Source organism: Calypte anna, chromosome 8 (assembly GCF_003957555.1).
Source record: "Calypte anna isolate BGI_N300 chromosome 8, bCalAnn1_v1.p, whole genome shotgun sequence".
Taxonomy (NCBI): Eukaryota; Metazoa; Chordata; class Aves; order Apodiformes; family Trochilidae; genus Calypte; species Calypte anna.
The window spans coordinates 5,519,528-5,547,359 of NC_044254.1; the positions used below are offsets into that span (position 1 = coordinate 5,519,528).

General features: G+C 36.3%; 1 protein-coding gene across 2 annotated transcripts in view; it reads left to right on the plus strand.

Moving 5' to 3' along the window:
* The window catches only part of LOC103529368 (BMP/retinoic acid-inducible neural-specific protein 3), a 171,602-nt gene that overhangs the window by 129,463 nt on the left and 14,307 nt on the right, over window positions 1-27,832 (plus strand). For both annotated transcript variants that reach the window (XM_008494798.2, XM_030455307.1), the window contains one exon: window positions 7,361-7,583. In XM_008494798.2, the coding sequence (XP_008493020.2) occupies window positions 7,361-7,583 (223 nt within the window). The remainder of the gene's footprint in view (window positions 1-7,360; window positions 7,584-27,832) is intronic.

Consider the following 27,832-nt stretch of genomic DNA (forward strand, 5'->3'; position numbering starts at 1 on the left):
TTGACAGAATATAACAAAGCACTTTGAGTTTCACATTGAAATGTGTCATTTTGTCATTTCTTACATTATAGCATTCATGTTATAATACAAGTTGATATAAGACCATAAAATTTCTGTTCTCTCTAGGTGAAATATTTTGACTCATTTAAAACAAAGTAAAACATAAAAATATTATCATTTTCTTTGTAGATTATTTTTAGAAAATTAGGAGCATTTGGAGAATTTTAGAAAATTTTTCAACATCTGGGTTGCATTCTGATTTCAGAATTCTGAAAAATCTTTCCCAAAATGGATTTTCTGTTCTCTGTGCAGTTCTACTTGAGAGCCTTCTTTATTGTGAAATTAGTAACTCCAGCTGCTTTCCTTAGCTTCTGCAGGAAATTAATTGGTAGTTGCCTTTCTACCTTCTAACCTATAACAAAAATTAGCCAGTATTTACATTAAATAGTAGGTTTATTTACAGCATTAGCAGAGAAGGTCGGCACTGAAATGGGCACAGAGAGCAGGCAAATTGCCAGAGCAGGGCTGGATCTCTTGCTTTGCTGCTTTGTGTCATCTTTTCTGTGAGTAAACAGATTCTTGGAGTTACTAGAGATGATACTAATTTTTTGGTGAAGGTTTTGGTCTGAGTATTTTCTGTTGGCTCTGATTGTTGCTCATTTTCCTTATACAATACTGCCTGCTTATTTTGGATAATAGGATGGATTGTGCCAAAGGAAGGCTGGGTTTTTAATAAACCAGGTGTAGACTAATGATTTGCATAGTCAGGATATTTTGAAAAAAAACCCCACAAACCTCATACCCCAACTGAACTAAAACTGCAGTTGAAATTGCTCATTTAATGTAAAGTTTCAAGTTTCTGAAGTATTTTATTTTCCTCTGACAGGCAGGAAGTTTCAGACTTGAGGTAAGGAGAATCTTTTTCTCCACGAGGGCAGCTGAGTCTCAGTTACCCAGAGAGATTGGGCTATGTCCATCCACAATAGTTTCCAAGACACAACTGGACCAAAGCAACCTGGTTCTGTATCAGAGATAACCTATGACTGAGGTGACATCAGGCAAGAATCAACCTCTGGTCTTATCATTATGGTTAAAGTAGGAAGATGGCTTCCCAAAGCAGCAGTAATCAGTGTTTTATAAAAAGTATTTATCATCTGCAGGTAATTCTCTAATGAATTTTAGAATGACAAAAGCTGAAATACAATGTACAGCATGAATTCCCTTCAGCTAATTTTGAACTCTTATCAAGTGCTCTCATTTGGACTTGCACGTCCTTACTTCCACACCCTTCTTTGTTCCAGACAAGTCAATTCTTGTCAATTTGCCTTAAGCCCACATTTTGTTTGAGCCAAAGCAGAACAGTTTTTACAGGAGGTATTATACAAATCTAAACTGTGGTGGCAGACTTCTGATACCCTAAAGAGCTTGAAAGAAAAAGAGAATGATTGTACAGGTGCATAGATTTCACAGAATATTTTGAAGTGTCACAAATACTGTCAATTTAACTAATGAAAATACACCACTTTATTCACTACAAAGTTTGTAAAATATTTTTTTTCAGTGTAACTCTTAGCTAAATAAGGGAGAAAAATATTTCATTAAAGCATCATTTAAAGAAACGACTAAACAGCCCATTTCAAATGCTGCCTAATAGTAGATTTTGACATGATAATATGATGTAAAAATTGGTTTCTCCTACAGACATTTTTTTCTGAGCTTCATTAAGTGGAAAAACTGATACAGTCCAAATTCATTTTAGAAAATATGTAGACTGTATATAAGCCTATTGTCAATAGAATGTTTTGGTCATAAAGCATTCCTAAACAGGTCAGGCAAACTGCTTTTTCAGTCATTGTCAGGCTGCTTTTGCTCAGAAAATATCATTACTTTTTGCACATTTGGATACTGGTAAAAAAATAAAATTAGGTTTAGGCTAGACTATGTAATCCACAATTAGATGTGGTTACATATTTACTGAAACATTATGTTGTAATTTTAAATACTAAAGGTTTGATGCCATAAGATTAAATTAATTCATATCAGGTAAAAGTGCTTGCCAGAATATGACACTAAATTAAATGACAGAATAAAACTAGATGGAAGTCTAGAACTCCAGAAACAGTAATTTCCAGACAAGAGATGATGGCTGAAATTTCTTTTAGCTTTATTGTGAAACAATTTCTTTCTTTACAATCACCAAATGTAGATTATTTTCAGACTGTTTTACTTTCTAATAAACTGCATTTAAATTTCCCCCTCACTTAATTTCTTCACATATCCAGTGACTCAGGAATTTTAATCTTCCATTAAGTACATTACTGAGGCCTGCCTTGAATCTAGTTGTGGTTTAAAGAAGATATTGGTTTATCCTTCTGATCAGGTTACCCTGACTGCATAATCTGAGATTATTCTCTGTATGTCTGGTTGTGTTTGGGGCTGAGGAGAATTGACAGAGTAGAAATAATCTGTTACATTGGTTGTGACTAATAGATTTAGAAGAAAATTTTAGGAATGAATCTTTGACAGCTCAGTCATGGAGCATCTCTCTTTAATCTAAAGAAAATAGGAGAAAAATGCAGTGATATTATGTGGCAACTTAATATTGCCAGCTTCACAGTGTACAGTCAGATGTTAACTTTGGTACTGTTATCAACCTGGTGTTAGGAATTACCAGATTTATGTATTAGGAATTAGAACTTGTGACTTCCAAGATGATTCCAAAGATCCTCCAAAAGGGATCTGAGGAAACAAGCTACCACAAGACATTCTGATACCCTGGAAATGTTCCAAAAAAACCATCCAGTCTCAGCTGAAATAAAAACAGAAATGTGCCTTGGTCTTGCATCTGGAATAGTCTTGTACAGGTCTTGTAAACCAAAATATCAGGGTTATGCAAAATATTTGTAGCAAATGAACCAGGTGTCTTGTTCTCTTCCAACACAGAGCAGGTACCTTTTTTCCTTGTAGCACAGCATTGTAAAATCCTTTGATGTGATTTACTGGATTTTTCTGGTCTTTGCCAGCTTTGTATGCAGAATGCTAATCATTGTATTCAGCATTGAGCCCTGCTCTGATATGGAATAACTGAGAATTCAAGTTACAAGCTAAGTAGATCTAGGTGTTTCCTACAGCCTAAATATGTCTGATATTCATCTGATTTCAGCAATAATGTTTGCTCCCACTGTGATATTTTTCATTTATTCTTTGCTGCTGAAATAATCTATGCCATTTCAATATCTAGACAAAGTTAATACAAGGAAGATTTACCTTGCAGAAAGGGAGAAGTGGAAACCAGATATGACCAGCTATAAAATCAAAGTCAAATAAACTTGTTTGAACAACCACTGTATGTAATGTTTTACATTTCCCCCCAGTATTTGCAATTAACTAATAATATAAAAAATGGCATTGCATGTCCTGCCCATGCAAAAATAAGTGAGAGAATGCTGAAATCATATCATTCATATTATCAAGTACCATGTTTTTGAAGTATCAATTTCCATGGCTCCCAGCCCTGCAATACTGGCTGTTAATCCTCAGGAATGGTTGGTACATGTTGATTAAAGTGTAATAGTTTAATCATCTCTCAGAGATAGGAGTTCGTGTTGTAGTTTCACAGATCATGAAATGTGTCTCTTTAAGATATGAGCACATTATCTTTTCCTCTCTTTTTTTTTTTTTGTTTCTTAGGAGGCACTATGTAACCATGTTCATTTTATCTGTCTCCTTTTTACCTGCAATGTGGTGCTCATTAGCATGATCATAGAGAGCAGAGGGATAGTAAAAGGTGCTGTTTATTACAGGAAGAAAAAGAAGCAATTTCTTATTGGAAATGTTTTTGCATTGGAAGTTAAAGAGTGTACACCCTCCTTATCACTCCTAAACACTGCATCCAACTAGTTGTGAGCTTATTGCCATGGTGCAAAAGACAGCACATTGACAATGTTCCTCAAAAAAGTTATGAAAACAATAAGAAAACTGAAAAGGTATATTCTTAATACATCCTCTCCTGAAGGATTTGGGTTTATTTTTAGCTTCATGAAACTGAGTTTAAGTAAACATACCAAAGTCTCAGAAGAACAGAAGGGAAATGAGAAGTTAGCGATTAAAACAGGTCGCCAGGAATGGGGCTTTTGGATCTGATCCTCTCTAGGTGTATTAGTACACTCCTCTGAAATCAGTAGACCTTGGCCAGTTTATACAAACTGCAAATCTGTGCTGTGCAAAAGGACATATTTTTAACAGTTTAGTTAACCTTATTTCCTTTTTTTTGGCCTTTAGACAATGCAGATGTAACCCCCTTGCAGAGCACCTTTGCAAGCCTTGAATCGAGGGAAGGACTGGGAAGCAGAGAGGAGAGTAAGGTGTTATTGCACTTGAAAAGGGAAAACAGAGAACTTGTTTTCCCACAGCCAAACTCACATTGGTGCTCATCTGGTCATATAGAATTAACCAAACACCCTATTAATTCCAATTAAGTTACAAATGCAGGAATAGATACTTACTCTTTTTGGACACAGGATAAGAATCAACTTATTAGACAAAATTAGGGAAGGGAAAAAAGAAAAAGGATAATAGTTTCTGAATACTTGACAAAATAAATAGTTCCTTTTGTCAGTTGTACTCAGGGACTTTGGATGGGCAGCAGTGTTATCCTCAAGGACAGAACAGTGCACAACTCAAAGAGAAAGGCATGAGAAGAATATGAGTAACACATTGCCAAGGACCTCCCAAATGAACTATTAAAACCACTTTATTAAATATAAAATAATCATCTGTGCACCTTGCTTTTCATCTGTCACCTTCCAGAAGACCTTTCAATGCCTTTTGTCTTCTGATAAATCTTAATCCATCACAGCAAGTACTACACCAAAATGTAGCTGTTCCATTACATCATAGCCACACGTCCCTCAGGATGTGGACAAAAGTCACTCTAGCTCATCTAGAAAAGAACTTTCTTCTCTGCCAATAAAATGGAAAATTATTTTTTTCCTGTTTTTAAAAAGTAAAAATGCTTAAAAAAAAAAAAAAAAAAAAAAAAAAAAAGCAAAACTAATGCTAAAACCAAAAGACTTACAATCAGTGATAGAAATGTAGTATTCCATGTGAGGAGAAATCTTCCCCTGGCAACCTTCTCCCACAAGCAACCTAAAGTAGCAATGTTAAATATTGTGATTAACTCCAGTTTTCACTTGGATGCTACTTCAGTCAGTTGGATCATTGCACCTACAGCCTAGTGCAGTCTACCCAAAAGGAGCATCTGGCAGGGGGAAAGCCAAAATGTGGTGTTAGTGAGTTCACTGCAGAAAGAGGCTGAAAGAAAAAATAGACTCTGAAAGAACAGCAGCAGGCAGGAGGGCAGCCAGGAAAATATCATAGACTGTTTTAGGTTAGAAGAGCCCTCCAAGGTCATCCTGTCCAACCAATGACCAACACCATGAGCTAACTATTAAACCATGTCCCTAAGGACCAGGTCCAGATGCCTTTTAAATACCTCCAGGAATGGTGACTCCAGCACTGTCCTGGGCCATTCCAGTGTGTGACAACACAGTGGAAAAATGTTTCCTAAACATTTGGCCTAAACCTCCCCTGGCACAGCTTCCATCCATCCCCTCTGCTCCTATCACAGGACCACTAAGGAGCAGAGGTTGTTTCCCTCCTCACTCCAACCTGCCTTGGAGGAGTTGAAGAGAGCTTTAAGGTCTTCTCTCAGCCTCCTCTTCTCCAAACAAAACAACCCCAATCCCTCAGCTGCTCCTCACAGGGACTTGTGCTCCAGACCCTCAATAATCTTCGTTGCCCTTCTCTGGACACTCTCCAGACTTCTCTGTCCCTCCTATAGTGAGGTGCCCAGAACTGAACATAGGACTCAAGATGCAGCCTCACCAGAGCTGAGTACAGAGGGATGATCACTCCCTATTCCTGCTGGCCACAGTGTTCCCAATACACGCCAGGATGCCATTGGCCTTCTTGGCCACCTGCACACACTGCTGACTCATATTAAATTGATGATCAACCAATAACCCCAAGTCTCTTTCAGACTCACAGCTCTCTAACCACACTTCCCCAAGTCTGTAGCTTACTATGAGGTTGTTATAATCCACGTGCTATTTACTTATTTATAGAAACTCTTCATTATCTTTAATGATACTGGCCAGATTTAATTCAAACTGAGTTTTGGCCTCTCTAATTTTCTCCCTCCATATCTTTGCAGCAACTTTGTAATATTCCTGAGTTGCCTGCCCTTCCTTCCATAGCTGATAAACTTTCCTATTTTCCTGAGTTCTGCCCAAATCTCCTTGTTCAGCCAGGCTGGTCTTGTACCATGCTGCTTCATTTTAAGATGCACAGGTACGGTTTGTTCCTGTGCCTTAAGGATTTCCCTCTTGAGGATTGTCCAGACTTCCTGAATACCTTTGTCCTTGAGGACTATATCCCAGGGGGTACCACCAAGCAATCTCCTAGTGTATATTGAGAAAAGAAAGAAAAAGGATAAACTTGTGCAGGCAAGTATGCTACTTGTTTTCTCATTTTTTTTTCTCCCAGTAATTAGAGTCCTTTTAAATGGAAGTTCCTTTATGTTCAAAACTTGTAAACTGACCTACTTAAGAAAATAGACTCACTGATTAATAAAACTCTGTTAATAAGGGTCAGTCTATGTATCTTCTATGGCCTGAGCTACCAGAGCAAATCACAAAGCATAGGATGTTTACAGTAACAGTGATCATATGATTTATAAACTCCTTTTTACCATCTTAGAGGTGGGGATGTGAGTCAAAATGAAATTATGGGAGACATTTTTGAAGTGTCAAAGTACCATAAAATGCTTTGAATGGCTCCATTTCAAACCCAAAAGCTTTTGAAAAGCCTGAATTTTAATGGCTTATGTCAGGTGAAATAACAGGTCTAAAAGAGAGTTGTCCTGTAAAATCACTTGCATTTCCTACATACTGGAATATTCTCCTTTTAAAACAGGTTCCTATCTTCTCCAAATGAGTCAGTATACATTGCTCTTTAAATGTGTATTGACTTTCAGATCTGAGATTTGAAGGTAAGAAATGACAATTCTTATTTAATCTTTGTATTCTCCAGGTTAAAAAATAATAACAGTGCTTGATTTTCCTTTTAGCATCAATTTCATAAATATATAAATATTGACTTCTGCTGGCTTTATTCTAATATTATCACAAAAAAGATAATTACTTTTTACTTTGGAAGAGTTAACATATTCCATTCTAAAATGCCAAAAGTTCAAGTTCAAAAAAAATTTAAAGTTCAAGGAGTACCAAATCAGGAGTAATTTTTTTCTGCAACAATAGCCATAACCACATAATTAAAGCCTAATTTACTTTTTTTCCAGATGAATTCAAACTATTCATGAAAAGGCTGCCCATGAATTATTTCCTGAACACATCTACTGTAATGCACTTGTGGACAATGGATTCTAATTTTCAACGTCGCTACGAGCAACTAGAAACCAGCATGAAGCAGCTCTTCCTCAAGGCACAGAAAACTGTTCACAAGCTCTTTGGCCTTAGTAAGAGATGCCACAAACAGCCACTCATCCGCATGCCAAGGCAGAGGTAAGAAAGCCTATAAAAACCTGAGAAACTCTGCTGTCCTGACAGTAAAACCTCCTTTAGGGGCATAGATGTGGGAATGAATAGAGCAGATGGTATAGGTGCAATATACAAGCTTGATATTTATAATATTTGAACAACCCCAGCTTTCAATATTGCCCCGTTGATGTTTTCCTAAATGGAATGGAAAATAGCAAAATAAAACCTGATTTGTATACGATTGTGAGGCAACTAAAAAATAATGGGAGCCTACAGATTCATCCCATTTGGTCTACCTGCTTTGCAGACCCATATTTTCAGTGGAAAATGGCCAAGTGCAACAGTACCAAATAATTATATACTGAATACTGGATGCCTATTCTCAGGCAAGCACAGCTATTTTAAGAACTTTCCAGGTCATTATATAGTATATACTACATACTATTGATTTCTTGTCTCGTTTGTCAGATAAGAAATAGATTTGAAAGGATGCCTAAGGAAAGAAAACAGAAGTGTTTTAGTCCTTCCTAGAAACAGAGAGATCCTGAAAACTATATAAAGTCGTTATACTTGGTTGCTGATCAAAAACTGCTTTATTAAAATTAGTGGAATGACACTAGAGTAATTCTGAAATGAGTGAGCATTTAAAGACTTTATTCTTCTGAACGTAAGTGTTGTGGGCCTGGTCCAGTGACTCCTGCACACTTAGCATGTATCTCTGTAGACTTTAAAGAAATCTAGTTTACATTCAGTGTTCTAGAACATCAGGAGCACCTTAGTCTCCCCTGCTTTCTGGTCTCTTTTCACTCTAAGGCTCCATCAATTCCTCTTTGCCTTTTGGTGGCACTTAGATAACACTTTCACTTGTTCTTTCAGGAGACATAACTTCTGGCTCCAGTGCTCCCGTTTTTCTATGTATTGTGCTTTCCTCTGTGATCAGTTAGCTGGAAAAACAAATATTTTTTTCCACTAAGGGGGTCATTTCATAATTAGAAAACATTCTATTAAGACAGGCTATATAGTCATTGCAGGACTGCACATCTGCTGTGTTTCTTGGGCATGACCTGATTGAGCATTTTGTCAAAGAAAATGTTTCAAACAGAAAGATTTAAGCAGAAACCCACAGAATTTTTAAAATACAAAGAATAGAATCTGATTTTTTTTGTGTGTGTGTCTCAAAATCTTAAGTCTTTCAAATTATTCACTAGTTTAAGGCAATCTTTGGTTACCCGTGGTAATGGCCATGATAGAATAGAGATGAGATGAGTTATCAAGGGAATGATCAGTTAAATTGTTCCTCTTGTTATATAAAGTTGTTTTGGTTTTTTTTTTCAAATGCAGAACTTATGAGATCATGGTATAAATATTTATAACAAAAACCTACCAGCAATAGGTTTTTCTGTTTTGCTTGGCGTTGTACTAAACTTACACAACAGTTTGATTTTGCAGAGCATCTCTTACATGGGGATATCATAACTTACTTTTAGGATAATTATGTGCCATTTTAGTGCCTCCCCTAAAAAGTTTTCCAGTCACTAAAGAGGGAGATTGGATGTATGGTGACATAATGATGATCAATAGATGGCTCAAAGATCAGTGCTAAAGGCAGGTTTGGGAATACTTAGACAGTGGGATGCATTTGCTAAAAGAAACCATTTTCAAAGGCTGGATTCCATCTGACTATCTGGGAAAATTGCCTTCTGACATCAAAGCTTTTATAGTTGATAAGAAGAGCTTTAAACTGAGAAGTGAGGGGAAAAGGTCAAAAGAAACTGGTTTAATTTCCCAACCTGGTTAAAGAAAAAAACAACTATATAGACCAAGAAACAGGAATGGATAAAGGAGTATCAGTGGTGAAAGGGTGGATAGTGAGGAAAAAGAAAACAGAGATATTGATAGAATAGTATTCAGGTACTTCTCACAGTGCAAATATACCTAATTCAGACAAAGTACTGAATTTTTAGACACATAACTGCTAATATGTAAGCATGCAAATGAACAGTGGGTAATAGGATGGAGAGTGAATAACTGAGTGATGCAATGGAGAAATGTGAATAACTGCTGAGGCTGTATAAAAGAGACATTTCAGGAGAAAATGAGTGGAATATGAAAAACAAAACCAAATACTAAGATTTCTTGTGTTTAAGGGAAGGCAGAAATAAAAGCAAAAATCACAGCTTCATGTGCCATTTTCTAGGTTCCAAAAAAACAAGAAGAAATTGGAACAAAATACAGTTATTAGTAAAGGCTCTCCAAACAACTCCTTCAGATTAGCATTTGGCTTCTGCTATTGATAGTAAAGGGTGAGTTTTATTATGGAAACTAGACAGTCAGTAATGATATAAATATTATTTTAAATTGTATTTCATGGGTACTTGTCTTTTCAGATACAGATTAAAGAGCCAGTGCTTCAGTTTTTAAAAATGATCATGATGCTGGCAGTGAGTAAAACCAAACTAACTGTGCTAATGTTTAATATTACACTGTATTTTTCATGTCAGTAGAGGATATATAAAAAGGAATTTTTTAAAAATTATGTCAAAAGTGAAAGCTGGTTTTCTCTCTCATGAAACTGGGAGGTATGCCCTAAAATTTTAATGTAATTCATCAAAACTTTCTATGAGACCAAGTTTTATAGGGATTTATCTATGTAGCATGCCAGAAATTGTTTTGTCACACTTGAAGGAGCTCCTATAGATGGTCAAGGTTATAACTCGTTACTGAAAATACATGTCTCTTCTTTCTGGCCTCAAAATATTGCTACTGACCATGAAACAAATTGTTGCTTTATTGTTTTTAAATGGGATTCAATTAATCAGATAGAGAGAATTGCTTACAACTTTTTCAATGTTTCCTGAAGAATCATGCCACTTAATCATAAGTTATATTTCCATTTTATTATGCATTTATATTTAATCAAATTATATTTCATTTTCTAATCCTTGAACCAAAATACCACTGCACTTCTAACATAATAATTGTTCACAGTAGAAAAGAGTCAATTAACTTGCAAGTTAAAGAAACTACATACTTATGTCTCCTTTTCAAACACAGTTTATATTCTTCAGCCAGAATAACACATAAAGAGTTTTCTTTCAGGCTGCACTAGTGAGCAGAACAATGTCTTATTTACTGCAGTGCTTTGGTATACTCTGGGGATGGGAACAGGATTACTATTTTTATTTTACTCTGTTCCTTGCAAATCTTTTCAAGTTCCAGATGTTCTTCCAAGATTTTAAGCTTGCTTTGATTAAAATGAAACAGACCATTGTTCCTAGTCCTGAAAGTCAAATCATGCCAAGATACATCAAATCTCCTTAGATTTCCATCATAGACCAAATTTAGTAGTACTGTGGTATAAATGGTATAAACCATTTAAAAATTCACCTGCAATAATCAATACACTTTCTGTAATCAGTGAAGTATTTAACTGGTTGTTTGAGTTCAAAGAAAAATACCAACTGAAAAGTCAAAACCAAAAATAATAGAAATAAAATATTCTATATTTACATAGAGATGGACTAAGAAAGAGAAAAAAAGTAGGTAAAAAATGCACTCTGAAGAATAAACTTGATTTTCTGTGGAATAATGCTACTAAAAGATGCCTTCATGTTTTTGAGGCTCTGCTACTTCAATAAGTCCTCATTGCATAGACCCATCAGTCCTAAACTCGCACTCCCACATCCTCATTCATTGTGTTTGCTTGGCCAGCATCCACCACATGCAAGAATTGTTATTCCACTAGATGGCCAGCTCTTGCTGCAGTTTTTATTCAGGCCAGTTGTTGAAAAGCTGCTGTGGCACAATGCATTTTGCTTTGCAAGAATCAGGAGGTGTTGTATATAGCAGGGTTCTTGAAAGAGTGTTAGAAAAGTGATATATTTTGCTTTGTAGGAATCAAGATGTGGTGTAAAACCGTGTTTGCCCATAGCTCATCATATTTTGCTTTGTAGGAATCAAGATGTGGAGTAAAACCATGTGTCTACCCATAGCTCATCATGTTTATTTCTGTATTAGGATCATGAGGTGTAGGGAAGAGTCATTCATCTTCATAATCAGCTTGCATATGGAATCTGTGGTCGAGTAGATCTACTCTGAGAAAAGGGCTGACACAGTCATTTAGTGCAAGCTCTTGATTCCAGCAGCATCTTGGTCAAAAGAGGTGGGAAAGTGCTGCAGTGTTACAGGCAGTGAAGGGAAGGCATACTCAGAGGTGAGGCTGTGTTGGGACTCACATTGGAATGTGAGTATTGGAATGTGAGGCATTGGAATGGGCTGCCCAGGGAAGTAGTGGATTCTCCATCCCTGGAGATATTTAAAAAGAGACTGGATGTGGCACTCAGTGCCATGGGCTGGGAACTGCAGCAGTAATGGATCAAGGGTTGGATTTGATGATCTCTGAGGTCCCGTCCAACCCAGCCAATTCTATGATTCTATGATCTGCATTGCAAAATGAGATCTGTGAGTGCTTAATCTCATATAACCATCAGCTTCAGATTGAGGCTTCTCAGTTTTCAAAGACAAAATAAGTGCAGGCAATAACGGAATAATTTTACTCAATTGGGTTGTCCATGGCAATGGGAAGAGGTCAAGCAGCAAGCAAAATAATGGTTTGATACATTTAGGGAGGTAAAGTTGTTTTTGCTTCTGTTTTGGTTAGCATGACAGTGAGGTGCCTTTTCAAATGTAATGATTATATGCTGAGACACTGAAAATCACAGGAAAAAGAGGCGTGAACCTAGCCAATATTGCAATCTGACATGAACCAGAGCTGAGGGTAAGCAGGCACTTCCATCCACCCAAATTATGAAACTGAAATGAGAAACCTGGGATATCTATGCTAAAGAAAATAAGAGGAACAGAACCTGTGTAGGTGGAGAAGGACAATCTGTACTTTCCCAAATATTTTAAAATAAGAATGGAAATGATTTCTTGTGATCAGATTTAATATACAAACATCACGGAAAGACACTAAAGACAGGGAAAGTGATCATTTCTTCCTTTAGAAGTGCTCTTTTAGCACTTGATTTAAAATGCATGCAAATAAGTTTTGTACATATAGCAATATAGTACTGAGTACATTCCTTCAACTGGATAACATTAGCCAAGGAAACAGTTTGGATGACAGAGAAAAGAGAAATCAGATGCTAAACTTCATAATGAAAAAGCATCACTTGTGGCCAAGTTTAACCAGCACAATTTGTGATTTAATAAAGAGCTAAGCAAAAATTTCAAAAGGGGAAATCTAATATAAAAACAACAATAAGCCATTGGGAAAATTTACATTGTCTTTGGTATAATAACAACATGGAAATCTGCCACAAAACTACAACTGAAGTTTATGAGTGACTCAAGTAAACAAGAATTTTAATTTTAAAAGACCAAAGTACAGCTTTTGGACACAAAACCATTTTAGCTTGAATAAAATGTCAGTGTGTGAATTTTTGAAAAGACTGGATACTTAACCTTACCATATAATTTACAGTGAATACCTACAGTCTAGCCATTAAAAAAAAAAATATATATTTCTGGTAAGGCAAACTGAAGGCAAATATAGACAAAGCTACCTACCAACTTAAAAAAAAAAAATTTAATTAACTTACAGAAATCCCTATTCCCAAAAGGAAATACATAGCAGCCTTAGGTTTAAAGCAAGTCCTTATCTCCATAAGGGATTTTTGTTGTTTTGTTTTTTATTTTGAAGAAACATATTCTGAAGCTAATGTAGGCTTAGGAATTCGACACCAGAGGCAGTAAAAGGCTGCATCAAACAGAAAAGTTTGGAACTCTGGTTTTCAAAACCATAATTTATTCTTGAATTTCCCACAGAATGCAGTGCAGGCAGCTCTAATAGGAGGAAGAGGCATGAATTTTCATCTTCTTTCTGAGTTTCACAGAGAAAAATATTCCCATGCCCTAGGAGCACAATACGGCCTGAATATTGTAAAAATACTTCAGAGAAGTAACTTGTGTCTTAGGTATCTCTTCAGCCCATAAACAGAAAAAAGATTTAAGATACCTCTTCTTTATAGTAGCTATAATACAGTCCAACAGAAAACTGGGTCCTTGAAACCTGTGTTCTTCAAAATGCTTCAGAATAAAATATACACATACAAAAAAAAAAAAGTAGATTAATCCCATTCCTCCAGGATGTTACAGAGGATTAGTTCCTTATATCCCAAAGTTGGTTATCAGCTGCTTTAGATTGCTTTGCTATAAATATAATTGATTCATGTGCACAAATTTACTAAGAAATAAAATCCTCCACCAAGCTAGCCACAAAGTTCCATGCATTGATGTTTCACAGTGCATCACACAGAGATTTTTCTTTTCAAAGCACATTTGTGGTATTAGATATGAGGGAAAAAACCTAATCACATTTCACTTAGCAGGCTGCTAGATGAAAACTGTGTTACAGAATAAAGGGTAAGATAGAAAAAGTTCAGCTGAATGGATAGTGCTTAATGTATACTGTATTTCTGAACAAGAAGTGCTAAATAAGCAGCATTCTGTCTGATTTTATAACAGCCCCTTTTAATAGAGTACAGTGTATCATAGAAAAGTGTCTCTACAAAAGCATTCCAAGAAAGAACAAAGAAAACTGTACTTAGATTGCATATCATTCTGTATATCAAAAAAATACCAGAAAATTATTTTATATTTTTCAATTAAGACATTGTGTGTGGGACTTCATAATGGACTTACAAATTTCAATGCAAAGGAATGGTTCTCCAGGGGAAACTTTGATTTGATCTAACACATCAGGTGCCCATCTGATAGTTGAATGCCAGAGAAAAGAAAGGTGATAAGATGAAAGTATCTGAGATAACATGAAGGTCAGCTTGGCAGTGGTTGCTTTCTAAACTGAATAATAAGTCTGCATCTTTTCTCAAAGGAAATAAAACGATCCACTTTGAGAAGATACCTTTAATTGGATTGGGGATTAGAGTTATTTAAAACTAATGTGACAGACATAAAAATATGATATGCAGGCCTGCAAATAATAGGTCTGATAACAATGACAACCTAAGATAAACTCTTGTGTATATGTGTGTTTTCACACATATTTTATTAGCTGTGTATACATAGGAGCAAACTGCTCTTAGCATCTGTCCTTGTAGTATGTTTTCTTTCAAGGAGATTTGGTATTCTAATGTTGCAGCACTTCATTATGTACACACAGAAGCTGTTCTTGATCACATGCTTTCTATACATGAATTTATGAATTTTTTTCCAGCCTTCCTACAACTCTTTTTTTTTTTTTTTTTTTTTTTTTTTTTTTTTTTTTTTTTTTTTTTTTTTTTGACAAATAGCACCATTAGAACCAAGTAATTTAATCATATCATAAAGTCCTGTGAAACCAGTAGGCAGGTAATACTAATGTCATAGAGCAGGTGTGTGTCTGCTTCCATGCTCTGGAAATACCATATATGCAATCTGTGGAATGACATCTCTCATGCCAGTGTTTTGCTCTTTTAAAGTATGGAATAATTATGGAATACCAGTGCAACTGTACCCTAACACTAGTGCCTTAGAAACAACATTTAACCTTTTTGCACATGATGCAAAATGTTAAAAAGAGAAAATCATCTTAGCAGGAATCTTCTGACATGAAGGGAGCTATACCAAAATGTTATTATATTATATGATATTACTATTATATTATATGATATTACTATAATATTGCAAGATGTATTACACCTTATTATGAGGCTTGCAATACTAAAATATGGCTACTGAATCACAAACCCTATTAGAGTACTGCTGCACTGGCAAACAATCTATACTTTAAGAGGTCAAAGCATTGGCTTAAAGGATGTGACATCATTCCATGTGTTGCCCACACATTATATAATACTGCTGAATATTCAAACACCTTAAAAGAGACAACATTCAGAAGTGCAACAGCAGAAGATTAATCAAGGAAATAATTTTGCTTAAGATGAATATTTTAGTGTCTGTGTCTTGTGGGCTCTACTCAAAGAGTAATAGGGTGGTAGGAACAGAAATGCCATATTTTTTAGAAGACCAATTTCCAATCTAACCAATCCTCAAACCATCTAACTCAATCCTGTTCTGAGAAGTGGAAAGGTGGGCTCAGTTTCCCCTTTTTCCTAATGAAACCTTACCTAGAGTATCCATTTTTCTGAGACCTGCTAACTCATTCCTCTACAAATTGCCTCTCTCCCTTCCACCTGCCAGAATCCCAAGTTGTTTCTAATCCAACTCTCCAAATTTCCTTTTTTTTACCAAGAAAAAAAGTGTAATTCAATAGATGCCATCACTACTGGAGCCTGGACATTTGAAGAAAATAAACCACGAGCAGCTTTTATAGACGTTATTTAAAAAAGAACAGATTAAGAAAAACTGCTGCAGAATTTTGATTATAAAGATACAGTATTCAGCACATATCATCCCCAGTGTAGATCTACAATACTGAGAGGTTTGCTTTTGGCCTTTTGGTCTTTACTGTGATCAAACTGCTGTGACCTTCCCTCAAGCCAGATTTAAAGATATCTTAATCACCTATCCACATGAATCAGTTGTAGAAACAACAGCAGAGCCAACACTGTAGTGACTCACAAGGCTTGCATGCCTAGACTTGAAAATAATTACCTAACATGTGGATAGATCCTGGCACACGTTTCTGAGCTTGGCAGCTTCTCTTTGCTCCTAGCCTGATGACCATCTGTCTTTGTAGTCATGACATGTGATGTGATAGCCATGATCCTCTCTAGATAGCACCCCCCACCTTCAAGGATCATGGTAATTTATAGGACAAATGCAGCCAGAGGACAGGCAAGGACACAAGTGTGAGATACTGGATCTCAGAGGACCCTGAGCTTCAGGCTATCCCTGAGATTGGGGAGTTGCAGTATGGCCCAGGTTTCCCCTATATAAAAAAAGAATATTTGAACATTGCTTTACCTGATCCAAAAGAGTATAAAAAATGTAAAAATGTATAAAATGTAGCATAAGCATTGATTTATGAGTTATTATTCAGTCTCCATCATCAGGCTTCCTCTGCAGCCGAAGCCACCAAAGTCTCTCTGTCTGTGCCCACCATGGTACAAGAGGATTGACAATAGGCTGACAATATCACATCTCCCTTGCTCTCTTTTGTCTGTTGTGTTTCTTTAGAGTAACACAGACTGTCTCTCTCTATGTGTTTGTCACAGTGGGGCTCCAGTCTCAACTCAGCCTGGGATGAATTGCTGTAGGATAAATGATTTTCTGGCCTGTGCTATTTAGATTGAAAATGTGACTCCTCTGTTGGAAGGTGGTAATAGTGCAAAACCCAAGAAAGCTTTGACATGAGTGCAGAATAAAAGAGAAGGTGATGTTGGACTTGTGGGGGTGGGGAAATACTGCTGTGCATATCCATATTTCAGGCAAAACCTTTCATCGCTCTGATGCCTCCCTTTGACAAAGAGGCCTCTGCTTGTCAGGTTATGTCTGTCAGCACTATGAAAATAAGCTTTTCAAGTGCTGAATCAGAATAACTTCTCAATTAAAAAAGTGAAAGAGCCATGAGATATGCATTGACACAGAAATAGACACATACCAGAAAGTCTTACATTTCTCACCTGTGCTAAGTCATATGCAATTTGCTCTGTCAGCTCTCTCAGGAGATGAGACAGGAGCTCTCCATCAAATGGCAGACTTTAACCTTCAGAGGTTTGCCTCACATCATCTTAGTTAAAGACATAAAACAGCTTTGTCTTCAGACAAATTTGAAGATAGGATAGTTCCAGTCCTGCAGAAGGTGGGGTTTCAAGCTTGCAATTTTTAAAAATGCTTTGAAAAGTACTGTCACCCAGCATCTGAATTGTTTGTATTGTCTCACAGAATCAGAGAAGAGAATCATAGATTCATTTTGGTTGTAAAAGACCTTTAAGGTCATCAAATCCAACTGTTAACCTAGAACTTCCAATGTGTCTACTAAACCACATCACTCAGCACCACATTTACACATCTTAAATCTCTCCAGGGATGGTGACACCACCACTGCCCTGGGAAGACTGTTCCAGTGCCTTACAACCCTTACCTGAGATGCTCCTGATAAGACTTGTGCACCAGATCAGCTTCCTTGCCCTTCTCTTAACATGCTCCAGCCCCTCAATGTCCTTCTTGTCATGAAGGGCCCAAAGCTGAAACCAGGATTCAAGTTGTAGCCACACCAGTGCTGAGCACAAGGGGACAATCCCTGCCCTGGTCCTGCTGGCCAAAGCCAAGATGCTGTTGGCCTTCTTGGCCACCTGGGCACACTACTGGCTCATATTCAGCTGCTGTTGACCAACACCCCCAGGTCCTTTTCCTCTGGGCACTTTCCAGCCACTCTTCCCCAAGCCTGTAGGATCACATGGGGATGTTGTGACCCTAATGTAGGATCTGAGACTTATTTATTTACACTGACACTTTAGCAAACCTCATATAACTGGCCTTAGTTTTCTTCCCCAATGGCTTGTCTTTTGGTATAAGGGGACAGTCTGTTCCAGAGCCTTTAAAATTTCTTTCCTTAAAGGGTGTCCAGCTTTCCTGGACTACTTTGCTCTTCAGGACCACCTCCCAAGTGACTCTGTCAACCAGGCTTCTAAGTCCTTCCTCTGAAAGTCCCTTCTGTTTCTTTTTAGAAAGAAAGAAATCTTTTGGTTGTAACATACAAAATGTATCAATCCCATTGTGTTTTAACTTCTTCCAGATGACATAGTTCTAGCAACAAATTTCTTATCTGGCCAATATGTACAGATATGATAATAAAAAAAACTTAATATATACTTTGATACGGATGCTTCATGCTATTTCATTTTCCTATTCGCAACACAGAGCAAGCAATACCTAATGTAACAGCTTCCAGGTCACTCAAAAATAGTAAATCTTTGTAACACAGCATATTATGTATTATATAAACAAAAAATATATTATTAATTTCAAATTATGAATTCGATACTAGAGCGTTATGCAAGTAGCTATATACAGCATGCAGTTGGTTTACCCCAAAGAATACCAAGTGGCAAATTCAACATCTCTACTGACAGCAGAGGCATGACATGAGCTAGAAACTGTTTTTCCACCCTCCTTTGGCTTTCTCCCTACCTATTTTCCCAAGTTTCTGAATGGATTTAGCACTCCAGAGAGGTGCTGGGCAGACAGCTCAGGAGCATCCAGCCCTCTGACATGCTCCCAGGGATGGGTAGCTGGCCCAGGCTTGCACTGGCTTGCCAAGATGTCTCAGTTTTCACTGTGAGGGCAAATAACTGGAGGGTGTGAAAGCAAGTCCATGAAAAATAGTAAACTCCACTGTGGTTTCTTCCTTAGAAACCACAACTGAGAGCATCAGCAAGAGCCAGTCGTGGTGGTGACATGTGCTGTGCGGACAGATGTCACCCAGGGAAAAGCTTTATTGTTGAGGTATTCACCTCATATTTTGTGTTGTCAGAACATTTACATTCTTGACAGATTTCTTATAAACCAAAGGTAGCTCCAGGGCTGTACTCAGGGACCCCAGCTAACACAAACTAACTCCAGAGTTTTCAGTTCAGTGTATGTCTGGTATGTGGCACTGTCTAATGCAGGATAACCTTGTTTCTGATCTGGTTATACACAACGTGGATATTTTTATATATTCCAAGTGTTAATAAACACTAGATTAGCATCTCTTGCTCTGAGTAATATTAGAGTTATAAAAATTTCAAGAGTGGTTTCTGCTTTCCTTATTTATGTTGACCAAAATGCTTGGTACCTGGAATAGGATCAGGTACTTTCAGGCTCCTTAACAAACAAAAGAGTTGAAAATACAAGAATGATAGAAGTTGGACACTAGAAATGCTGATTTTCAATGCAATAATTTACTTTTCTGGACATTATACTCTGCAAAGAACTTGTTACCTTATTGATGTGTAAACTTAGGTCATATTTGGCATAGTTCTGAAAGAAAAAAAAAAATTCTTTATTATTGAGACTTTCCATAAGATGTTAGTGTACAGAAGACAATTTGTGCAATTTTTTTCCAGATATTTATATTCTTTTGGAAAAGTGCCATAAATATACCACAGAGCAAGAATACAAAGCACTCCTTTAACAGTAACAGCCTTTCAAAACCATTGATTTTAAAGGCTTGTTTTTTAGGCAGGACACAGAAAAGCTTCAGGCTGAGAGAATGCAAATGAAACTTTATTTTGTCAACAAGGGAAGGAGATCCAAGTCTTTGTGACATCTGAAATGGAAACAAGATTGCTTTTCTATCACATTTCCCTCAACCAGTGCTTTGGAGCTGTCTCCATATCCTACAACTCCCTAACAGTCCATGAGAAAGAGGAAGCCAAATGCCTAAGACATCTGTGTCCCATGGCTTCAATCCACACCTCACTGTAGGAAATAGCAGGAAGGTTTTTATCCACAGGAAGCTGTCAGAGGGAATAACATAGAAGTCACATCCTGTGATCCCAAGTTATCTATCCCACCTGGCTGGAGGGCATGTGCTGATTCAGAACATGTTAATCTCTTTACCCATCTACTGGATGCTTTTTTGGACTATAAGGTATATTAAAGAGATACATTTAGTAGTATATTTTAAAATTGATAACCATAAATTACTAAAAAAAAATCCCCCAAGGAGGAGATGGCACAGCACAGCTGCAGAAGGCATCAATTCCAGTGAATTTGTCAGGAAATCATCCTGGTCATATTATTATTAGTATTCCAGAAACCCATATGTAGAACCACAAATGATAGGTGTAAAATAAAGGACTTAAATACTGCAAGGACCAGGAGTAATAAAAATTGTTGGCACTCCAGACAGAAGGTGACACTTGCTGATTTTCTTATGTAATTTGATTTTATTATCTCTAATGACTGACTTCTCTCAATTGTCAAGATATTAAAGAAGATGACCCAAACCTAAAACCTTCCCTGTAGGATCTTTGTTGTTTACTTTTCATATATTCATTCAAAACTCAAGCATTTTTAAAAATTAATGCACTCTCATCAGGCTGAAGTTTTTTTTCTCAATTGTGAAGCTGCCACACATACTATGAAATTTATTTTCCCCTGGTTTTAGTTTAAAAAGAAAAATCAAGTTTTAAATTTTTTATTTTTCTTCAGTTATCTGGCTTTTTGGTCAGACTCATTGATACAGAGTTTCTGTTCCATCCATGACAGGAATGACTTCAATAGACATTCAGACCTCTCAGTCCATAGAAGTGCAGCACGTGTCAGGACACGGTGCATCAATTATAAGGGATGTGTACATCTATATAAAAAAGAAATTGTGAAACAAATTGATGTTTTAAAATGCATAACCTTCCAAAAAACAGCAGTAAGGAATCTCTTAATATTGCTTAGACTGTGTTTATTATGTTTCCTAGCACTCTCCTTCCTGACTTTAAACAGTGATATTTCTATAGAATTTGAAATTATCTCAGTCCTTTGTTAGTTTGGTTTTAAGGTTTTTTTGTTTTGTTTTGTTTTTTAATCTTCCAGATTTCCTCTATTCCTAAGTTTTTTCCTAAAAAATATTCAGTTGACCTCAGAAGAACCCAAAGGCATCATGCCCTTGGAATTGTGCATATATTATTCCACATATTTTTGGACAAAGTAGTCTTAGTTTGGGGAAAAAATGGAAACAATAACTGATGATTTTTTTAATGTAAGTTGAAAGCTTACCATCTGTGTAGATTGCTTCATCAGTGTATTATCTGCAGAAAGCACGAGTGGTTTGGATAATTCCTGGAGTGATGGCTAAGATACAGTATAAATATAAATGAGATGGCTGGCAAATATGTCCAAGATGTGAGCAAGGTACTGTGAAACGGATAGCTAAGCTGCTGACTGTGTTGTCCCTAATGTTTCTCTACAACACTTCAGTTAAATAAGCTATGAGTAGAGACCAATGTAGCAAATCCCAAGACAGCATGCAGACTTTCTGTTTCATCAATTTAGCCCTCAATACATTGCAAAATACTTGAGTAGCATTTTCTATCTTGCTGAGCCCAGCCCACAGTTTAATGAATCATGCCACTGGTATGAGGTTGTTCAACATTAAGTGATTTTTTATTTCTTCTGCTGACCATCTGCTGCATATGTAGACTACACTGCTATGTATATCCCCATTTGGATGTAATGTCAACTGTATTGGAGGAGAAACATTTTACTTGAGGATTAGAAGATGAGTAGAAGTTTATAAAAGCCAGAATCCTCAGCTTTTAATGACAGAAGCAGAGAAAGACGTTTTCATCCATAAATATTTAAAAGGAAGTTGATACAGAATAGCTGCATCTGGGCTTCTAAGTGTAGCTGCAAGTTGGGGTTGGATTAACTTCAAACATAAAAATGGACCCTCTGTCTATGAAAAGCAAAATGTCTCTGTACTGAATAGAGATTAGTGTCCTGACAGAGAGGAGTGGAGCTTTATAAAGAAGTTTTCTACAGGAGGCACCTGTAAATCTTGGCAAGTAACCATTCCAAAGCCTGGTTCTCCTTTTTGCTGAATAGCAGACAGTCATTTAGTTATAGAGCTCTATAGACAAATTCAGATGAATGGTGCCATGTAGCTGTGAAATTGATGACATCACAAGTCTCACAGTCTATGGGATCACACAGCTCACCCAAACTAGCAGAAAACCTCTTTTAATCTAGTTCATCTTTGAAGTTTGCAAGGGCTTTCACAATATCCTTTCTGCCCTTTTCATGAAGGCAGTAATAAAATGGAGCCAACATTCAGTGTGTGAAATTAGTGCAATTTGTATGTAATTCCTAGTTTAAATGTCTAGCCTCTATAGCAAACAGAAGAAGAAATTACTTGCATTGTTCACAAACCATAATCCTTAATCATTGCTATAAAATATACAATTATATTCTGCACACACTCTCCAGCAAAACTGTAACTTTTTCTCCAAATTGTCAAATAGAAATTGTGCACACAGGTTAAAATCCAAAAAACTTCATTTCATTAAAAAAAAATAAATATTTGGTTTCCTAAATCCACCCCCAGTAACTTTATAAAGTGTCCTGACTTGTGGATGCTGCTTCTGCACTCTGAGAAATTTTGTTTTAGATTAATCCCTCTTGACACATAGCATTTTCCATGCTTTGTAAGAAACAGTTTTAGTTCAGAACATTTCCTTGTTTCTGATCTGAGGTATTGCCTTGGTGATTAAGTAGAAAACAAGAGTTTCTGACTATCAGATAAAGAGTAACTAGTTACAGGAGTTTCATCCCTTCCTGACCTTATTACATATTCATACTTAGATCTGAACTCAGTTGCTTGATCACAGCTCAAATCCAACATCACATGAATGCTACCAGCTCCAGGAAAGAAATGAGCAGTTCTGAGCACTTGTTTGCACTCCAATGTCTGTAAGCTCCCCCAGACATTAATAAGATTTTCATTTTGTTATTGGCAACATCAGTCTAGCATGGACTAATTCTTTTGAATCCCAAATAATCTAATCTCCTCTCCCTGCAACAATGTAGGCTAAAGATTTACTGTTATTTGAGCCTAATATTCTCATGGAAAAATATGGATGCTAAATCAGTTAATATAATCAGTAAGTAAACAGAATTGTTGAATATTTTCTTTTCCTTTTTAAATTTTTAAAATTTTTTTTAATGTTGTTAACACTTTCTATTCAAGGATGGAAGCAGGTATACTTGTGAGGTTTAATTTGCCTGCTGTTGTGCATATGTTGTTGACATCAGAAGGTGTTGAATTAACATTCCCACTGGAGGATAGGAAAAGATTGAGTGCTTAATTTCTTGAGAAGATAGCTTTTAAAATGCAGTTAAGGTGTGCAACTGCCAGTATGAAGGCACCTGAATGGCAGTAACACTTTGCATACTTTTAAGCTGCAAAGTAAAACTGAGTATGATTAATGGGAAGGCTTTGCACATAACAGCACAGCTGGGGATTATGTTATTTTATATTCATCTTCCAAACTCCCATAAAAGTAGATTACTGTAGCATAGCACTTCTGAATAGTTACATGATGATTGGAGCCTTAACAACTCCCATGCTTTAACAAAAGGAAATACACTGCATAGAAATTCAGTATTCCTCAGAGGAATTCACCCTGCAAGGAGGATGAGAAATATAAAACACTGGAAGGGTGCTTAGGGGACACTGGGGTCATTATACAAATAGTGGAAGAGTTGTAAATATTTGGTTGAGCATGGGAGTAGATGAGCAGGCTATTTGCTTAACTTCTGTGGCTCTGATGGGATGAGGAGATGTTCAGGGCATAGGATTGGGGGTGCTGACTGCTGGGCACTGGTGTTCTGAGTCCCAGCATCAGAGTTGCTACTTCATGGTGAAGAGATTAACCATAGGCCCAAGACTACAATATGAAGAAAGTGCCTAGGTACTTTTAAGGATCAAGCACATAACTCTTTCACTGTTGTGTCTGAGCTGAAGAACTGACCTGGAGTGTCTGGTACTGGTAGCAGCATGCAAGTGAGTAACCAAGCACCTGAATAACCTGATCAGCAATAGAGAGGGGATAGTGTATTGACAACTCTGAATAAAAGATTTGTTATCACCCATTAAGTACGAAACAAAAATTTGCAAACAGCTGAACTGTGCTGAACCTCAGATGAAATTAGAGCTGCTGATACAGGCCATGTGAAATTTTGCTCTTGAAGACAGTTCATTCAATGGCCTGCTGACCTCAGCTGGAAGATACTCACTGAGTTCATCAGAGTAAGAGTTGTGCTTTATAATGACTGAGGATACTTTTTATAACAAGTAAAATTTTCCTTGGATAATAGTATTTTTTCAAATACATTCTTATTTACAGCCACTTGAGTTACAAGAGAAATTTCTTATTGCTTAGGTTCTCTCTCATCCATTTTTCTGTTAGTTGTGAGAAACTGTTCACCATTAATGAAATACAAACACTTTACTTTCATTAGTTTTAACTGTATCTACAGTGAAAAGGATTCAGTTTTATTTCCCTAGAAGCAATTGTATAGATCTACAGTTGTTGTTCTTGATCAGTATGTATGTTGAAGACCAAACAAGCTATTGGCATGGGCTCCAATACTCTCCTGTAATAATTTTTAATTTGTCATGGGTATGTTAATTGTTTAGTGAGTGAATGAGAAAATGCTAAAGGCAATTTAAAACATGCCATTTTCTATAGAAAATTAACTTTTTTCAGCTATTTATTTATAAAGACTTGGTATTATGTCTTTGTAAGACAATGACTGTGTACTGAAACAGTGAGATAAACACTGAAGACTTAGTGTTTTCTCTATATTGCTGCAGTGTCACTTTCATGTTCCTCAGGTTGTTAGTAGCATAGATACTGCTAGGAAAAACTTAAGTTTCCTAAGAAATACTTCAGCATGTCAGAAGGAAATTATTCACAATAAGTGATGTATGGCTTTACCTGACAACAAGTAGGAATAATGTAAATATACATATATATATACTTATATATATATATATCCTGCTATATCCTTAGCAAACATACCCTCATGAAAATATTATAAACTTATATTAACAAATTTTGTTCTGTGCTTTCTTGTTCTTTATGTTTTATAAAAATAGTTTTCACCCTAGTTGCTCAAACCCTAATGGCTTTAGGGAGTCATCTTTGAGAAAACAAGGATATCCTGTATGAATCTGACCCCTTCAGATGCTTGAGCTTTGCATATTGACTGCACCTGTGTTAGACTGAAGTTGTGACTCTTCTTTGTGACCCTGTGACAAATAGATGTGCTCAGTACTGGTGGGTTTCTGAATATACCAAATGTTGGTTATGCTACACTGAAGCACGAGCAGGGTACTGACATGAGCAATGAGCACTGCTTTCCTGTGGTCATTTTTCATTTGTCATAAACACATTAACCTGAAAGAATGGTGATATGTCTTAACGACTTCAGAGAGACTGGTTCAGGCTTTTGACTGGCTTCAGTGTTCATAGATGTGTTAATGATGTGACTTTTACAAAAAGGGCATTTAAAATTTAACAGATATCTACTAGACTATTTCCTTTTTTCTTTTTTTTTTTTTTTTTTCTCCCAGAAGCTTTTTTTAATGCAGCTGTTTCCTAAAGAACAAAACAGAACAAAAAATAAAAAAGAAAAAAAGATTAACAGGGAAATTAAATCTGTAAATGCTGAAAATAGTATGTCCAATAGTCCAATTCCCTATAAATTACCCTCTCGTTGAATTCCCATGTGAATTTACAAAATACTGTGACTTTGCAACTTAATAGGATCTCTATCCTATGGACAACTTCTTGTTTTCATAAAACATGGAAGAACTCAAATGTTTTTGATATTTCTACCCTTGTCCCAGATATCAGATATTTTCTTGATATTAACTGAACCTTTCCAAAACTTGTTGGCAGAATTAATGAACCATGGTAGGTAGGATTGACAGACAATGCTGCTAAATAGATTTTGTTCTTTTGAATCCAAGCATGCAACATGAAAAAAACCCCAAATCAACCAAGAGTGCTTCCTTTAGAGTATCAAATGAGGGAACTCAAGTGGCAATGAAGTTCTCAAGTTTCAGCAACAGAAACAAAATTTTGAGTATTTATCCCTTAATGAGTACCTCATGCCCTACTTAGACTTGGGCATATATGGTTGTGAAATTGTCTATGTTCATATATGACCATTACTTTTTCCTAAGCTTTATTTTAAATTACTTATGAAGCAGAATATCTATTCACTGCTTCTTCCACTTCCTTTCAGATGTCTGTTAATTATCAGTACTATCCTCCTGGACAGATTTTTCATATGAACTTTTTCAGCATTCAAGAGCTTGATAGGAAGTTTAAGGTTCACAAGCATTTGTGTGGTAGGAACAAAAGAAAGCAGAAACAGCAAGCATTCCTCCACATACATACATAGTCACCATAGACTGCAGCAGAAATTGTCTCCACATGTTCTTGGATATTTAAAGGAATGGTCCACTTAACACAGATAATATAAGAAATTAAATTAATACAGAATGCAGTAGAAAACTTTTAAGTTGAATAGTAAAAAAAAAAAAAAGCATTAGAAATTATAACATCTCAAAAACTGAGATGACTGACAGATAAAATTGGGAATATTTTTTTTTGGCCAATCTATAGTAAATTCTTTAAAGTAAAAAAAAAAAAAAAAAACAAAAACACCCCCTGTACTATATATGTGTATATAGTAATCTTGAGGAAAATTGCAAATTTAGCACCAGATGGCAGGAAATGGAAAGTGCTGTCTTATCAGGACTATGAAGCAAAAAACAGTTGGGGCAAACTTGTTACAAAGAAAAAAAACTTGCAAAAGAAAATAGAACAAATAGCCTAGTTCACATTTATAGATTCTATTAAGGACAATCTGTTATTTAATTGGAAAGGGCTTCTGAGCCTGTAAATGTGATATGTGTGTTCATCTAAAAAAAGTATTTGCAAGTTATTGTCATGCTGAACACAACAGGTGTTGCTTATACACTAAATTAGATTCACTGCTCAGAGCCTACATGACTCTAGCAGCAAAAAGAAGAATCCTGAGTTGTGTTTCCAACATCTTCACAAATAGCTTACACTGCTGTGGAACCCAAGCAGAGAACCTGTGTATTTCTAGAGCTACTCAATCACTGTTGCATGAAAAGTTCTAAAAAGTTATTATAAAGATGACCAATATATTCAACATGGGTCAACACAGCCTGGAACGGTCTGAAATTCTCTCTAAAGGAGAGGGAGATGAAGAGTTCTTGAGCTATTTTCATTGCAAACAAAAACTGGTTGCAGGAAAAGACTAATACATAAAAAATTAAAATCATATGTTTGAGTGACCCCAAATGTTTGCACTTCTAAACTTTGTATGTTTTTGTTTCTTTTTTGGTCATGCATAGAAACTTCTGAGTTCACTGTGGTGTGACCTCATACAAACCTTAGAACTTGCTTTGGGGTCTGGGTACAGTATACTTTGCAAGTACAAAGTCTTATCTAGCAATCATTTCTTAGAAAGATCTCTGCTCAAGGAGAAAAAGAATTGCATCTATGTCCAATGTCTGAATCAGTCACTAGCAAAAAAGGAAAAAAATCATCTTTTATTCACCCCATCTATCTGATGTGAAGACAACACACTGCTTCCTTTCTCCCCCTAAATAAGAAATCTATTCCACAATTGCTTGGGGTTTAGAACTAAAATAAGGTATTTCTTGGCACAGTGTAAATGTTCTATATTCCTCAACACCTGCCAAGCTTTTCAAGGAAAAAGTGTGTAGACAACCTTTTTTTTTATTAGTAATAGATGTCCCATTGATATTAGATAGGTAT